At 47.9% G+C, this 14815-nt stretch overlaps 6 protein-coding genes and 1 non-coding gene across 7 annotated transcripts; 4 read left to right on the top strand and 3 right to left on the bottom strand.

The window, feature by feature from the left end:
* Positions 1–10: 10 nt before the first annotated feature.
* On the bottom strand, positions 11–775 carry GGS25DRAFT_522683 (uncharacterized protein; the record flags this gene model as incomplete). The annotated part of the gene is made up of 2 exons (XM_049264286.1): positions 11–372; positions 442–775. 2 exons carry the CDS (start codon positions 773–775, stop codon positions 11–13), a joined length of 696 nt encoding a protein of 231 aa, XP_049115565.1.
* Positions 776–1380: 605 nt separating this feature from the next.
* GGS25DRAFT_494628 (uncharacterized protein) lies at positions 1381–4453 on the top strand. Its single transcript, XM_049261369.1, has 7 exons — positions 1381–2334; positions 2396–2563; positions 2642–2759; positions 2855–3258; positions 3316–3684; positions 3742–3946; positions 3999–4453. The coding sequence occupies exons 1-7, from the start codon at positions 1537–1539 to the stop codon at positions 4145–4147; spliced, it is 2211 nt and encodes a 736-aa protein (XP_049115564.1). The 5' UTR covers positions 1381–1536; the 3' UTR covers positions 4148–4453.
* A 299-nt stretch (positions 4454–4752) lies between these two features.
* GGS25DRAFT_494624 (major facilitator superfamily domain-containing protein) lies at positions 4753–7845 on the top strand (the record flags this gene model as incomplete). The annotated part of the gene is made up of 12 exons (XM_049261368.1): positions 4753–5181; positions 5269–5327; positions 5380–5459; positions 5515–5597; positions 5660–5757; positions 5814–5934; positions 5992–6370; positions 6421–6643; positions 6702–6809; positions 6863–7005; positions 7079–7184; positions 7242–7845. Coding segments are annotated over exons 1-12 (1660 nt in total), but the record flags the coding sequence as incomplete, so codon positions are not given.
* Positions 7846–8466: 621 nt separating this feature from the next.
* Positions 8467–9941, top strand: GGS25DRAFT_321011 (uncharacterized protein). Its single transcript, XM_049257821.1, has one exon. It carries the CDS (start codon positions 8739–8741, stop codon positions 9825–9827), a length of 1089 nt encoding a protein of 362 aa, XP_049115562.1. The 5' UTR covers positions 8467–8738; the 3' UTR covers positions 9828–9941.
* A 578-nt stretch (positions 9942–10519) lies between these two features.
* Positions 10520–10627, bottom strand: GGS25DRAFT_t68. Its single transcript has one exon. It is a non-coding gene; the product is annotated as a tRNA-Thr (tRNA).
* A 743-nt stretch (positions 10628–11370) lies between these two features.
* Positions 11371–12696, top strand: GGS25DRAFT_494619 (uncharacterized protein). The gene has a single exon (XM_049261367.1). The coding sequence runs from the start codon at positions 11791–11793 to the stop codon at positions 12508–12510; it is 720 nt and encodes a 239-aa protein (XP_049115561.1). The 5' UTR covers positions 11371–11790; the 3' UTR covers positions 12511–12696.
* A 91-nt stretch (positions 12697–12787) lies between these two features.
* Positions 12788–13858, bottom strand: GGS25DRAFT_522678 (NAD(P)-binding protein; the record flags this gene model as incomplete). The annotated part of the gene is made up of 1 exon (XM_049264285.1): positions 12788–13858. The coding sequence occupies one exon, from the start codon at positions 13856–13858 to the stop codon at positions 12788–12790; it is 1071 nt and encodes a 356-aa protein (XP_049115560.1).
* Between the last annotated feature and the right edge of the window lie 957 nt (positions 13859–14815).

The raw sequence follows: 14815 nt of genomic DNA, 5'->3' as shown, positions 1-14815 counted from the left end.
AACGTTGTAATCAGACCTCCGAAAACAACACCATGACTGTGCTTGAGAATGATTCTTCTTCGTCCTCCGCCTGGATAACCTCAATGCCTATAACTTCAAATTTGAGATGCGCATAAAGTAGTCGTCCCATTGGACTTGCGCATACAGTCACGGGCCAACGTTTTTCTTTAACCGCATCGATCCCCCACCTCGTCATCATGGTACCAACTCCTTGGCGTCGGAATTTTGGGAGAACTGTAAGGACAGAGAGGGTGATCTGCTTCTCAGTCCACTCGTAAAAGAACCCATGAGGCTGATATCTCTTGCCAGATACTTTCGCGTACGCTTCAACATGCTTCTTATTGGCATCCTTCCGCTGGTCCAGGCCACGATCTGTCAAATCTCAGCTCAGTGAGACAGCAGTAGCGAGATTGTATCGTATTTGAAACAAGAATAACTCACTTAACGGGGGAGCTTTGGCCAACACGTTAGTGTTCCAGACAGCTATAGCCATAGGCTTAGGTCGCGCCCCTTCAGCTCCTCCGGGTTGTTCAGGCGCTTCAGCCACGTGCAACGCAAATTTCTCCGGATTGTCCAAGTAGTACTGGTACTCTTCCTTCATCCACCTAAAATGGTCCTCGGTGTGATCAAACCGATATGGATAGCAGTAGTTATCCATTGGTTCTTCCACGAATCCTTCGATGTGGATTTTTGTGATGTCATCAAGATCATTTTCATTGGCCTTTCGAAGGCTGTAGCCCTGAGTTGAGGGAGGGGGTGGAAAGATGTTGGTCATTCTTTAGGTACTGATTCTGCTTACATGCCTTAGGTAGGCATGCATGTAAGTTGGAAAAGACGAATGAACACGACTGAACACGAATGGGGCAGATAGGGGCAGACAGGTAGACAAAGGCAGACAGGCAGACAGAGGCAGACAAAGTGATGTGATTGTTTCCTATTAATAAGATTCGTCTAGTTGCAGTATAGTAATCGATACAAAATCAATTAAAATGATATATGGTACATTGGTACCTATAACAACTACTTAGCACATTCACCGATTACTGTATTAGGCCTAGTACTTCTGGGTATACTTCTAGGTACAATACATATATGCTCCTTGTCGCTGCTGAACGATGCATACATGGATAGACGCACCTTCCAATATCCACGGATGCATTAGGCACATATGTATGTACTATGTAGGACTTCAATAGTATCACTGATGTACCTACATACATAGGTAGCACCCTACTAGGTACTATGTAGTACATAGTAGCTGCATCATGTGTCCTTTGCAGGCTATAGGCTGCAGCTTACTAGGTACCATTATGTGCATATGTGCCCATTGATACATGCATATTCACAGCTACCCTGTTGCTAGGTAAGTGCCTATATCCGGGAGCCTCAAATTCACCGGAGTGTATCGAGGCCGCCTAAAAAAGATTTCATATTTGTCGCATACCTTCACTCCAACCTTGACTATTTGATGGCTCATTGATTGTCATGAAAAAACTTCTCACGTGTGATAACTCGTAACACGAATGCACTATAAGTATGTCACACTCCAAAACGCTTACTCTATACGAGGATGAGGGACATCAGACCGGTAATGTAAACGGGGTCGAAGTTGATCTACTTGGGAATGACTATTTCACCGGCTTCTTGGATGGCTTGGCAGCTAGTGCACCTGGTGGACTCTTTCACGCCGGTCCGTCCCGTTTGCCAATATCGGATAAAGCGACCACGCATGTTCCTGTTCCACCTTTTCTGCTTCGTGATCTCGTTCTACCGCAGCAAGATCTAGATTTTATTGCTTCGTCATACCCGCAAACGTTCCAACAGATCATTGATGATATTGACCGGTCTGAGCCAACTGCACCGTTCAGCCATACTAACATCAACATTGATACTTTCCCCACACCAAAGGATTCGAGTCCGCCGAAGAACTACGAATGGCGCCCGACTCTGGACAAGGACCTGGACTTTTGTGTAACCCAACTACCTATAACATCCCCGACTCTGCAGCTAGGTCCGTTGCCTACTTCTACAGCTTTTGAATTTACTGCGCCAACGCGGAAAGGGGTGAAATCATCTCAGTCTGGCCTAGACGATGTCCCGGAAGGATTACCTGGTAGGTTTGCTACAAAAAGAGGCAAGTTGGGACCCGTTTCCGACCCGCCTGCGTTCCGAGTTGTCGGAGCGGACGCGCTTGTTCATCCTCGAGCTCAACTAGGAAATGCCGGGACCATTGAATGTGCTGGGAAGGTGACAGACGACGCGGTTACGATCAGCAAGTCCTCTTCTCCAGATGCAAGTCAGCAATCGCACTCTTCCGATGCGTCTGATGACCAGGTATGTCTCTCACCGTGGTGATTTGATTGCATTCCTAACCTAGATGTTACATACTATGTAGTCACTAGTAGGCAAGAAGAAACGAAACGGCCCCGTCCCCGCCCCCGCCCAAATCGTATTTCGAGCCTACGGTGCGAAAAGAGCCCGGTTCAATGAAAAGTCACGAAACTTAACTGCTCGTACTAGAGAGGTTGGAGCCTGCGGCCCTTGCCGCAAGAAGAAGATCCGTGTAAGTTTGATTCGAGAACAGTTTCCATTACTACCTCCTTACTTAGGTATCTAAGGTAGGCTAATGTACGTACACTAGTGTGACCAACCCAAGAATCAGTTTGGTATTTGCGGGGGTTGCGCTAAAATGCCGGCGCGACTTTTATATTCGCCTTGTTGTCGTATTGATATTATCGATATCAAATTGTTTCGACTAGGTAAGTCACACCAAAAAAGAGACTTTCATTTAGTTTCTATCTTCTGTAATATCTGTAATACCTGTAATACCTACTGAACCACATTTTAAAACCAGGGACGACTTTGGACCCACTTGCTAGTACACTTCCGCCTTGGATGCAGTCAAAAGTACCCGCCAATAGCACTCTTCTCCTACAGGATGGAATCACTAGCTTTGAGCCTCCACGAAAAGTACTGCTCACCCATGACGTCTGTACAACCACCTTCGAGGTGACCATATCACGCTATCAGCCAGGTCCAAACGAAAGAACGGGATATTCTTGGGCTAATGCTGCTGGGCATAAATGCAGCTATGAGCTCCCTCCGTATTATATTTTGGACTTGGCTGAGGCAAGTCGAAATATGTGTCAATATGTCCGGAAAGCTAGAGGAGAATTCACTCGAGCTCTCCTGGTCAACAGCAATCCAGTGGTTTCGAAGGTATTCATGGAGGCAGAAAGATTCTATGCTGATTCAAAGGTGGGTCCCTCTTGGAATCTCAGTGGTAACCTTCATTGTTTCTGATCAAATATTCAGAGTAAGCTGGTAGCTGGTGCGCTGATGCTTTGGTCGGCAACTCGCATGATCGAAAGATTTTGGCTTATTACTGGTCCCGACACGCTTGGTCTTTCGCCTATGACGGGAAATATTGGGCCATGCCGATTTAATCCCCTCGTCGAAGCGATTCCTGTGACTCCAATTATGGATACACAACTAGACGAAATAGCAATCAAGCACGTTCTCATCCCTCTAAAAAACAAGGTCTTGCGCCTCTTCAAGGAAAAAGTTCTTGGAAAGAAGAAGAACAACTGGTACGAGGTATTCCTGGCCAGCTTCATAATCCTGCATAGCTCAGAGATCGTTCTCAACCAAGTCATGGATTATTCCAAACGATATGGCATCTCGGTAATTATCTGAAATTGCTTCCTGCATGTTCAAAGTGCTAACATGACGTCCCCCAAGTTTGCACCGAGTTCAAATGACGAGAGTTCTCTTAGTCATGCATATTACCATGCTTGTAAGACGGTGCTTGCTTACTTCCATTTTGCATCCGGTGGCGCGGCTCCGTTGGCGCTCAACTGGCACAGCCCTAGCCCAGATACGTCTATCATGTCCCATAGACAGATCGAATTCTTGCGTGACCTCAAAGACGAACTTGACAAACAGAGTAAGTATCATTCTACTTAGCACCTGACTATTCCTATTCTAACGAGTTGCAGACGGCGAATTACAGACTCTCAGAAATAAGTCGATGTACGAAAATGAGATGTTTTGGTGCCATCAGCTGCTTCTTGATGACTGGAAAGCGGATATGCCATACTTGGGGATATTTCTGTCATGCACGGAGAAGGATTTCATACTTTCATAAGCCGTTCAGTTGACTTGCATAGATGAGACTTGTAAGACTTGGGTGAATCAAGTATGCAGTTCGGAATTGCAGGATAAGCCTAGATTTTCTTTGGTACAGGTAGATGGTCTAGAATCTAGGATTTTTTGGGTTATACGGTGCGATTTCTGTTAAAGAGCCATGGAGTTCTTGCAGAGACACATAAGGTAGGTAACTCACCTGGGGTATCACAACAATAGAAGTCCTTTTTTTTTCTTGCCGCATTGTGCTTTACGCATCCCATATTCAAGTTGTAATTCTGTACAGTTCGGGATTATCAGCTGGAGGTCCATGGATAATGAGTGGGATTAACAGGGCTGCCGTTGGCCGGTCTTGCGCTAGGTACCTACTAGGTAGCGACAAACTAAGGACGCGGGCCGCTTCGATCTAGTTATTACATAGTAACCTAAAAAGGAAAACGGTGAGATCTAGTGGGGCCAACTAACCGTGGGGCCATCTTGGCAAACAAGTGGGGATGCATCATGATTGAATGTACATACCCAGTGTACCTAGTACTAACTACTAGGTAGCAGGATACATCCCCGGCCTTACACATCCATTCAAATGTGATCCAATCCAATGTGCATACATACTACTAACCTAGGTAGGTACTTACTTAAGGTAGGAGGATACCTGCCTCCTACTATGTAGGTATGTACTGCTATGTAAGTACCCTGACCCAGATTAGACAGATGTGATATGAGCCGCATCGCTTATCATTCCTCTCGTTTCGTTTTTATTCTATTCATCTTCCTCACCTTATAATAGATCTTTGTATAGCCGATGTTGACACCACTTGCACCTTAATTCAACGAATGCCTACATACTTGCTTCCAAACACGGATTTCCCAAATGAGCTCCCCGCAACTCTTAGACGCCTCGGGCGATCTCCAACACAACCCTGAAACTGACCGTGAAGCTGCGGATGACCACATGCCACTTCTGGAAGGACATTTTTCGCCGACCAGCAAAAGCTCGCGACTGCTATTGCTTGCTGGCCCGGCTCTGTTGCTAATGTAAGGTCTTCCGATCATGTGGCATAATGTTGTGCAACTTCATGCAGCCCATCTACATACTCGCGTGCTGATATATATTCAATGTAGTACTTTTGTGAATACAATAGATCTATCTTACGTAGCAGCCAACTACAGCCGAAGCATTGGTAGGAAATTTTTAACTCCTATTCACAAGCGCATGAATACTGAGTATCTCAGCCGATGATCTGAATCAAGTTGGAAATGCAAGTTGGCTGGTAACGGGTTATCTCATTACTGAGTCGGCTTTTCAGCCCATGGTGGGTGTTTGGCATCCCCTATATTTGACACACATCACTAAATCTCGACGGCTAGTATGCTCAGCTAAGCTCTTATCATGGACACAAGATGTCCCTGGTGGCTGCGGCCTTGTTCACGACATTTGGACTATTTTTATGGTATGCCTATCCTGGATCCCAATGTTGTGGTAGGTGCCTGGGTATCTAACCGTTACGTATAGCTCCCTCAGTCAGAATCTATGGCAACTAGCAATATCTCGAGCTTTTGTTGGGCTCGGTGCCGCGGGCCTAGATTTGCTCGTTTTGATCATTATTAATGGTATGCCACCTTCTATATTCAAATCTAATGCAGTTGACACTGACATTTTGAGTCAGATCTGGTTGACCTTTACTCTCTACCCCTATGGAGGACCGTAGTTACTGTCGTATCGACTGTGGCTTCTTTCCTCGGGCCCTCTATCGGGGCCGTGATCACAGATGCTACCAACTTTCGGTTGTAAGTTTGCTTCTACCCGCATCTTCTGCCACTTTTCTCAGATGATAATATTCGCAGTGTATTCGGACTAGAGTTTATATTGATGCTCGTCGGGACCATCGGCATAATTCTCACTCTCAGACCACCAAGGTCCAATTTGAAAAGAGTCTCCGCCCCCAAAAGCCCCAGACAGTCTATGGACTACGTTGGGGCGGGGCTTCTGTTGCTTGCCGTTGCCGCTTCACTGCTCACTCTTGATCTAGGTGGACAGGTTATACCTTGGAGCCACCCGGTGATGATCTTTCTCTATATTGCGACCCCAGCCCTCACTGGGTTATTTTTCTACTCGCAAATCCACCGCAAGGGCCATGTTCTCGTACCATTACGGTTTCTCCGGAAGAAGTCCGTAGTTGTCGTCTTTGCCTGTGGATTGCCCGCCTGGCTTTCTTGGGATCAGGTAATTACTACATTTATATCGCTAATTAAAACCCCGCTGACCTTCTCCAGCTTAAATACGGACTTGGGCAATATGTTCAAGCGCGGTCCATGAGTACAGGCTCTACGTCTGCGTTCTCCGACTGGGCTTTGAGTTGTGTTTTCTTGGGGATACCGCTAGGAAGCTTCATCAGTGGCGTAATAATTCGAAGATACCGGGCGCTCAAACCACTGCTGCGCTTTGTAGCTGTTCTCAACCTATTAACTTATCTGTGCTTTACTGCAGGCTGGATCCGTAAGTCTAAATCTAAGGAGAGCTGAGAATGACCGCTGATTATACTATTATTCGATAGATCCGGAAAACCCAGCATTCACACCTGTCCTTCTCCTGGTAGGACTCAATGTGGGTGTACTCGATTCTTGTTGGCTGGTCTCTATTTTTTCCCAGGCTAGCCCTCAAGGTAAGGCTGACTGACTGTCCAATTGCACACGCAGCATTCTGACAGCCCACTAGACCAGCCCTCTCTTTACGCCTTCTTTGATTTAGGGCGCGCCAATACGGGGAATTTCGGTATAGCTGTTGCATTAGCGTCGACCAATGCCATGATTCGGTCCAGCCTTGAATCTGGAATGATGGGCTACCCTAATAAGGAAGAGGTAAATGATTCCCTCCTATCGAATTATATCAAGTTATCAATGGCTGGCATTGGATGCTAATCTCGTCGCTTAGATCATTCGCAAAAGTCTTGAAAGCTTCAGCGCTATCCGCGAGTTTCCTCCAGAAGTTCAGCGCATCGTTCTAAACGCGTACATATCGTCAAGCGAGAAAGCATTTGGTACGTATATACCCATTTCCATGAGTGTTTATAGGGGCCGCTGTTAATTGAGTGTAGGAATTTCCTGTTGTGTCCTGATTATTAGCGTTATTGCTGCGTTCTATATTCCGGAAGTGGAACATGTGGACGAGGTTTGTCAGGACGATAGAATAGATTAGTCGCCATACTGCCATAGTCTAAGACTGGCATGTAAGTACTGATTTAGTTGTCATGTAATTGCGAAGCATGTTCCATTGGGTGGGTAACTTCGCCCCATGTTTTCACCAAAAAGCGCGGCTGGCTTGGTGATAGGGTTTCTTTCAATGATTCTGTCTGTATTAGGCTGCACAATACTTGGTCTTGTTCTACCAATGTAAGATAACTAGGAAGCATCTTAAGTTCCGTGTCGGTTTGGACTTTGGCGACTGGAGATTATCCACCCAGTCTTCTTTTACCTCTGGCCTCCCGAGTGTTATTGTACCACCTGGGTAGTTTGGATTATTATCTCGATACTTCCTTTCGAAGCATAACGCCAGCGGGTGGTGAGACCGCCGAGCAACAAAGCAACAATATGCTTCAAGGGGGATAGCCAAAGACGAAATTACTAGTATCTACCTTAGGTACCCTAGGTAGGCATATTTCATTAAGATTAGGCAGGATATACCTACATAGGAACAGACATGTACTCTTTATATACCTAAAAGCCTTGGCCCATACCTGGTAGTAATCCGTAGAAAGGAAAGAAGTAACCTAGGTGGTTGCAAACATGTTACTATGTATAGAATAAATGACCCCTTAAATACAAGGTACAAATATCGTTCTTGCCATTCCACAATCTCCACTAGCTCCTTCCAGTTCTCAAAGGGTACTGCTCGTCTTAAGGCATATCCATACTGTATGATCATATTCATACCGTATTATTGTTCCCTAATACCGTGTATTTCACGGTTTCCTGCCGTCAGGTTTATATGTAGACATCTCCAAGTACATACATTGTTCGAGAAACTCGATCATGATCACCTCATCAAGTAGAATTAAGGAGTAAAGGGGGAAACAATCGTCTATAAAGAAATGATAAATGGTGCTTGAAATGCCTATTCATGCTAGATGTCTAAACCACCGTTATATACAGAATCATTGTACGGAATTGATAGGAGCTCACTGGAGGTTCTGGACGCGTTCAGAATATTTTCCATCCGTAAAATACCTTTGGTGTATATTTCTTGACTCGAAAGTACATAGGTGTCAATGCCTCCCTAAAGATCCTCACCTTGTTAGTTAAGTTCCCAGTAGCACCAGTATCTATCCTGTCCATGGGTACATGACTACTATCTAAGAAACACCGTTAGGCACCATATGTGCTTCTCCTCGATTCTCTCGTCACCCACCAAAGATTCTTCGTAATTGAGAACCCAAAAAGGCGGACACGAACTGGACCCAGTTCTATTCTTCCTAACAATAAACATTCTCAGTCTGCCGTCCCAAAGGCTTATTTCCTTTTGTTTATTTTCATCACCACGGCCATATGTCTTCTGATTGACACCAATCAATTACACACAAGCCACATCCTTCAAGATGGCAAACGGGGAAGAGGAAGAGTATCGTAAAGTAAGAAAGCTTTATGAAGAAAGTGGACTGTACCATTATGATTCAGTAGCAGATTTTGCAGCTCACAAAAAGGAATTGGCGCATATTGCCTCGGAAGCATTGAAGTTGGCCGGCATAGAGACCAGCGAGATCCCCCCGACGCCTAAGCCTGCTCCTCCAGAGAGCGGCAAGAGAAAGAGAACCCCGGAAGCTAAGAAGATGCTTCCTCCCGTCCCGTTGTTCTCTGATTCTGAGACTGTGATTGCCAAGAAGCTGCCTCCTTCTCCACCTTCGGAGCCCTCTCATCCTGAGATCATGACCGTTGAGGAGATGCCGCCCTCGCCATCGTCTAAGTCATCCTCTTTTGAGGCTACGACTGCCGAGAAAATGCCACCTGCAACATCCTCCGAAGCTTCAAGTTATGAGGCCACGGCCAAGAAGATGCCGCCCACATCGGGGATGTTCTCCGTACCCAAGGTCAACCCACCGACACCCTCCCCCATCCCCCATACGACATCATTTGGCGCGGCCCCTCAGATTCTCCCGATACGACCCTCTGCCGCCCAGCAAGTAGCGGCAGCTGGCCCACCCCTTGGTCCCCCAATGAAACAAGCTCTACCAGCCGACGGATTCCAGCTTCGCCCGGACCCACGAGACCCTGGCCCCCTCGCCCACGCCAGAATCGCAGCGGACGTCGCTCCGCCAGAGAGCATGGAGCGTCATTATAATACACCCGCCGATTTCCACACGCTTGCCAGGCCTTGGCAACCCAACTACCAATACTCATGCCCCAGTCCTGTTATGCCTCCCACTGTCGGCTATGGTTATTACCAAGACCACCGCCAGCAGCAGCCGGGACCGCCGCAATATCCGCCAGGCCCACAAACGCGAGCTCGCCCCGATGGTCATCTTCCGCCAGGCTACTACCAGCAACAGGCAGCACCGCAGCACACGCAAGGTCCTCAAGGTCATCCTTACTATGGCCAACAGCAGCAGGGAGCGCCACAGCATCCTCAAGGACACGGCGCTTATCCGTATTACCAAGGCCACCATAACCGAGACCATGGATGGCATTAACGGCCATTCAGAACATGCAATGAGAGATTACGAGTTCATTTTGTAAGTATTTTTTTTTCCCCCTTTGCCATCCTTCTCTACATCGCTCAGTGGCCATGATCTAAGGGTTTCTTTCTTAACACATTTCGAGTCGCTCCTCTGTCTTCTCGAATGGCCACGGTTGCTAATGGATTGATTGAACTAGGTCAATGATACCCTTTGCTTGCCTTCCTTCAGTCGACGTACCTCGGGTTCAGATGCAATCTCGGCAGCCACACCTGGGTGGCTACGGGGGGAAAATTACAACGACCATCTGTACGTATGGTGGCAGTTTCTATGGATTATGGGATGGGATGGGATGGGTTGGGTTGGTATTTTTATGGTTGCTATCGCTGTTGCTATAATACTGTTTAATGTACGAATGGTGAGGACATCAGCCCTCACCATTCCGTAGGGAGGATACGAGATGCGATAAGTGCCAGTAGTATACATGGGAGGGGGGTGGACATTCCCGGTGGGCTGTAAAATAGGCACGACGAGGCAGTATAAACCGCTTAATTGATGATGAAAATAGCCTCGAACTACACCAAAACTAACAAGAACAAGTAAAGTTCCAATTTACTAACACCAAAAAAATAAAAATAAATAAGAAGTCAAGTTTGCTTGCGTTGTGACTTGGGAAAGAGAAAGATGCCCAAAAAGTAAGTTGCAACTGCCCCCACACCGGATTGAACGATGGACCTCAGCATGTCGCATGTTCGCATTTTTTGGGATGAAACACGTGATACGAGTGCTGCGCTCTACCACTGAGCTATAGGGGCGGGTGTTGGGGAATTTTGTCGATATATCCCCCTATGTATTGCACACTACCGAGCTTTTGTGCCCTAAACGAATCGGCTAAAAGAGAAAGGGAGGGCTTAAAACAACGCCGCTAGCTGGTTATATCACGTGCGGCCCATCCGCGCACCTAGCCAAGCTTTAGTCGGTAATATTTTACTGCGCCTATTTAGCGGTCCGTCGATGTTACTCCGCTAGTCAGATAGTGCAGAGTAGTTAGCGCGTGCTAGTCCAAACTTAATCACAGAGGGAAGGTGCAAGAGTGGGAACCTCGGTAGCGAAGCTCTAGAGTCACGGGTCACGTGGCATTCAGGGCGGGGTTTTCTAATATCTCAATCATACTTGGCAGGTACGAATACGCCCGCCAGAATGGAAAGTGCGACGCACTACTTTAGTTGCTTCTAGTGTCGGGAAGGAGTGGCATAGTAAATTCAGGGCCGCACTTTCCGGTCACGAGCTCACTACCTACTAAGTACTACCTAGTAACTAGTGGACACTGGCAAGTGCTATGCTCCTTCAATGACATCTGGAGGTTAGGTCGGTGTTAACTGGATGTACGTACCTATGTACTATCTACGTCTATTTCAGCAGCCAAATTTCAATACACTATGCCATCAAGCCAAGACACCTACGATATGAACTACGAAAAGAAATGACATAAAAAATGAGAGAGGGTTCTATTCTAAGTTCCTGTGTCAGTAGGTATCTGGTAAGGCTTGTTATGGCTGAAGGCGAGTACATATATCATTGATGTGAACTTGACAAAAAGGGGTGCTGCCCCTAATAGCAAATAATTTTATATATACCTAGCAGGCAAATATCGTCTTGAATGCCCATATCTTATTATTTCCATAATATTTATAAGCGCAGACCGAATTGATGCAAATTACATCGACTATGTTCCCTTGGCTAACGCGGTCTCCGAATCTGAGATATACTCCTCCTCCTTTGAGGACTGCGACTGGCTCAGTATACGGCCACAGGCCAGGGATATGCCGAGAAGATATGAATGACTCATGCTATGCTTAAAAGGTATTCCATAATCGAAAGCCGCCATATTCATTAGAAAGTCATTATTATCACTGAGCCTTATGTTCGCCTGATAATACTACAAATAGAAAATCTTTATAATCTAACTACTGTCAGTATGTCTTCAGTAGCGAAAACTCCTACTATAGAGCCAAGACGAGCCAAGGTACATATAACCATGACCACATCCCCAACCCTTTCCCTCAGCGACCCCGCAGCAACATTAGACGTGAACCTGAGCGCACGGATTATCGAGTCGACGAGTCCAGGCGAGCCCATCACAGTTTGCGGGCATCGGACTCCCTTCGACGTATTTGAAAGAGGCGAGGGAGGGATCGATATGTTTGCCCGCGGTGTTCTTGGCGGCGGCCTCGTCGGCGTCGATAGTGATTACAACGAGACGGGGAAGAAAATCTCCTTTGGTATGTTCCGCATCAGCGAGCGCTTCACGAGCGATGCGCTGGATCTCAAAGAGCGTGGCTGCAGGTTTCTCACTATTCCGGGCGATGGGTCGGAGGTCACCGTCACGCATCAGCTGGACTGGGAACGGATATTGAGGTACGCGGATGGGCGCACGAAGGATTACTTTGATATTGGCGAGAGATACAGGTTGAGGTCGGGCGGGAGGTCTTTTCCCACTAAATGGTGGGCCTTTGGGGACTTGGAAGGCAACCTGAAGGACTGCAAGTTCTATCCGTGGGGTGAGTCGAATGTTGAGCAGACACCAAGTGAGGATTTTACCCGGGAAGGGAGATGGGCTTTGAGTGAAGATCCCAGACAGCTGGTATGGGAGTGGACAATAGAGAATGACAAAGCCAGCGTTGAGATTGTCGAATAGATTTAGCCTCCCAGAGTCTCCAGGTAGCTTGGCACCTGGCATCGTTATGGGGAGGTTACGTGCTGTACCTTGAAGAGAGCGAGTGCACGTTGCTCGGCGGAGCGCCACTGGGCGTTTCCCCGGAGTTACTGGCTTTCTAAGCGAGATCAGACCGCAGCGGTGAGACCTTGTCTTGAATAAAACGATACCAAGAACGAACGAAAAGGACGTCAAGTATTAGTGATATATCAATATTGTTCTCGCTAACTACCTTGGCAACCAAAAAATCTCATTATCTCTAAATTATCAGCTTCGTCAGTAGCTTTCCCTGGTTTCCGCCACTGAACAGCTTCATCCATGTCTCAGGCTGCTGCTCAATCCTCGCCTCCACCACCGTCTCGCCCTCTCCCAACTTGATTCTCCCGTCTGCCGCCGCGCCAATGAGATCCCCAAGGATCTTGGGCGCCTTGTCCATGTAGTCGAGCATGATGAAGCCGCGGATGTTGATGCGCATCGAGACGACCTCGAACCAGTTGCTGAGCGCCATGGGCTCGCCGCTGTTGTAGCTGCTGACGGCGCCGCAGACGGCGACCGTGCCGTTGCGCTTCATGCGCGTCAGCATCGCGTCCAGCACGTGGCCGCCCACGTTGTCGAGGTACACGTCGACCTCGTCGGGCGTCGCGGCCTTCAGTTCCTCGACGAACGTCGGGCTCTTGTAGTTGATGCACGCGTGCGCGCCCAGGTGCTCGCGCACCCACGCGCACTTTGCGTCCGACCCCGCGATCCCAATCACCCGCTTGGCGCCCAGCAGCTGTGCCGCAATCTGCACGGCCATCGACCCCGTCGCGCCCGCCGCCGCGGAGACGACCACCGTGTCGCCCGCCTTCAAGCCACCCGCGTACGCCAGCCCCGTGTACGCCGCCAGCCCGGATGCGCCGAACGCGCCCAGGTAGTGCGTGACGGGGAGGTTGTTGGGCAGTGGGGACAGCGCCTGCGATGTCGCTGCGTCCAGCACGACGAGCTCGCTCCACGTGCCAAGGTGGAAATCCATCACCAGATCGCCGGGCTTGTAGGTCGGCGACGCAGATTCGATGACCTCGGCAATGATGCCCGATCGCATGGGCGACCCTAGGGGCACGGTAGGCACATAGAACCGCTCAGGCGCGACGGTGCTTTGGATGAAGTTCCGCAGGCCGGTGTCGTTGGAGAAGTACCGCACCTTGCAGAGGAGCTGGCCTTCCTTTAGCGGGGGCAGCGTCACGGTCTGCAGCTTGAATGTCGCGTCCGGGCCAGTCAGCACCGGGGCGCCGGTTGGCTTGGAAGCGAGGATCCACTGCTTCGTGGTGTGGGGGGTCGTAGATGAGGCCATGGTTGATTCACGATAGTTGCTATGGAACCGGACTCGTTTCGTGTAATCTTTTTACGATTTGCGATAGATACTTTATTATATGCGCAGCTCACTTTCTCACTTTCAAAGACCCAATATAATCGGACCGAGGTTCAGAGGTTGACCGCCTCACGAAGTCCCGTATTTTCAGTTATATAGAGTCTTAAAACTTAGGTGAGTTTCATCGCCTCTGAGCTCGAAGACGATGATTGTTGATAATGGTAAGCCCCGCGGGCGTAAGTGGAGAGGGATTCCAGAGGCTAGCCTGCCATTGGAGTCCGAATCTGATTGTAGTCTGTAGGGAAGCACGAATCCGGAGGTATATGCCCGAAGAGATTATGTCTCGGCATTCGCTACTATAGCCTCCAAACAGCCAAGCCAACATTTTAATCCACTACCATGCGGAATGATCCTATTTAGTCATAGTGCCCTTCTTCTCGGGATAAGATATAAACCTCTAGAATTCCACGAGTTGTGTTAGCTCCGGGAGGTAGGACACCACCCTAATGCGGGTTCAATTGAAGCTCATGATAAGGGGCAATTCAGTACCTATCACTAGCAAGATGTTGTTGATTAAATCAAGGAAAAACACGAACGAATCAAATGCCTTACCAAAAGCTAATGACGAGGTCATGGTTAAGGTATAACCAATACCCAACCCCCTAGGTAGGACCTGGTAGGTAGGTAGGTAGCTTTAAATAGTTAGTTGCTACCTCATGATAGACACCATCGAGAGAGATTCATGTCGGAGTTTTCACCGTCACCATAAAGCCAAACTGTTGAGAGAGAAGTTTGAAGAAAAAAAGATAGAAAAAAATAGAAAAAAAAAAGACCCATCCTGATTCAAGGTTCGTTCAAATACATCCGCCGGCCACTGGGACTTTAATAAAATTCAAGAGATTTCAAACACGGCGGTCAACAATGCTAAGTTCATATGTT

This window comes from Hypoxylon fragiforme, assembly GCF_022984875.1.
Source record: "Hypoxylon fragiforme strain CBS 206.31 chromosome Unknown GGS25scaffold_6, whole genome shotgun sequence".
NCBI lineage: Eukaryota > Fungi > Ascomycota > Sordariomycetes > Xylariales > Hypoxylaceae > Hypoxylon > Hypoxylon fragiforme.
The sequence above is the reverse complement of the archived record's forward strand: the minus strand, read 5'-3'. Positions and strand labels throughout refer to the sequence as shown.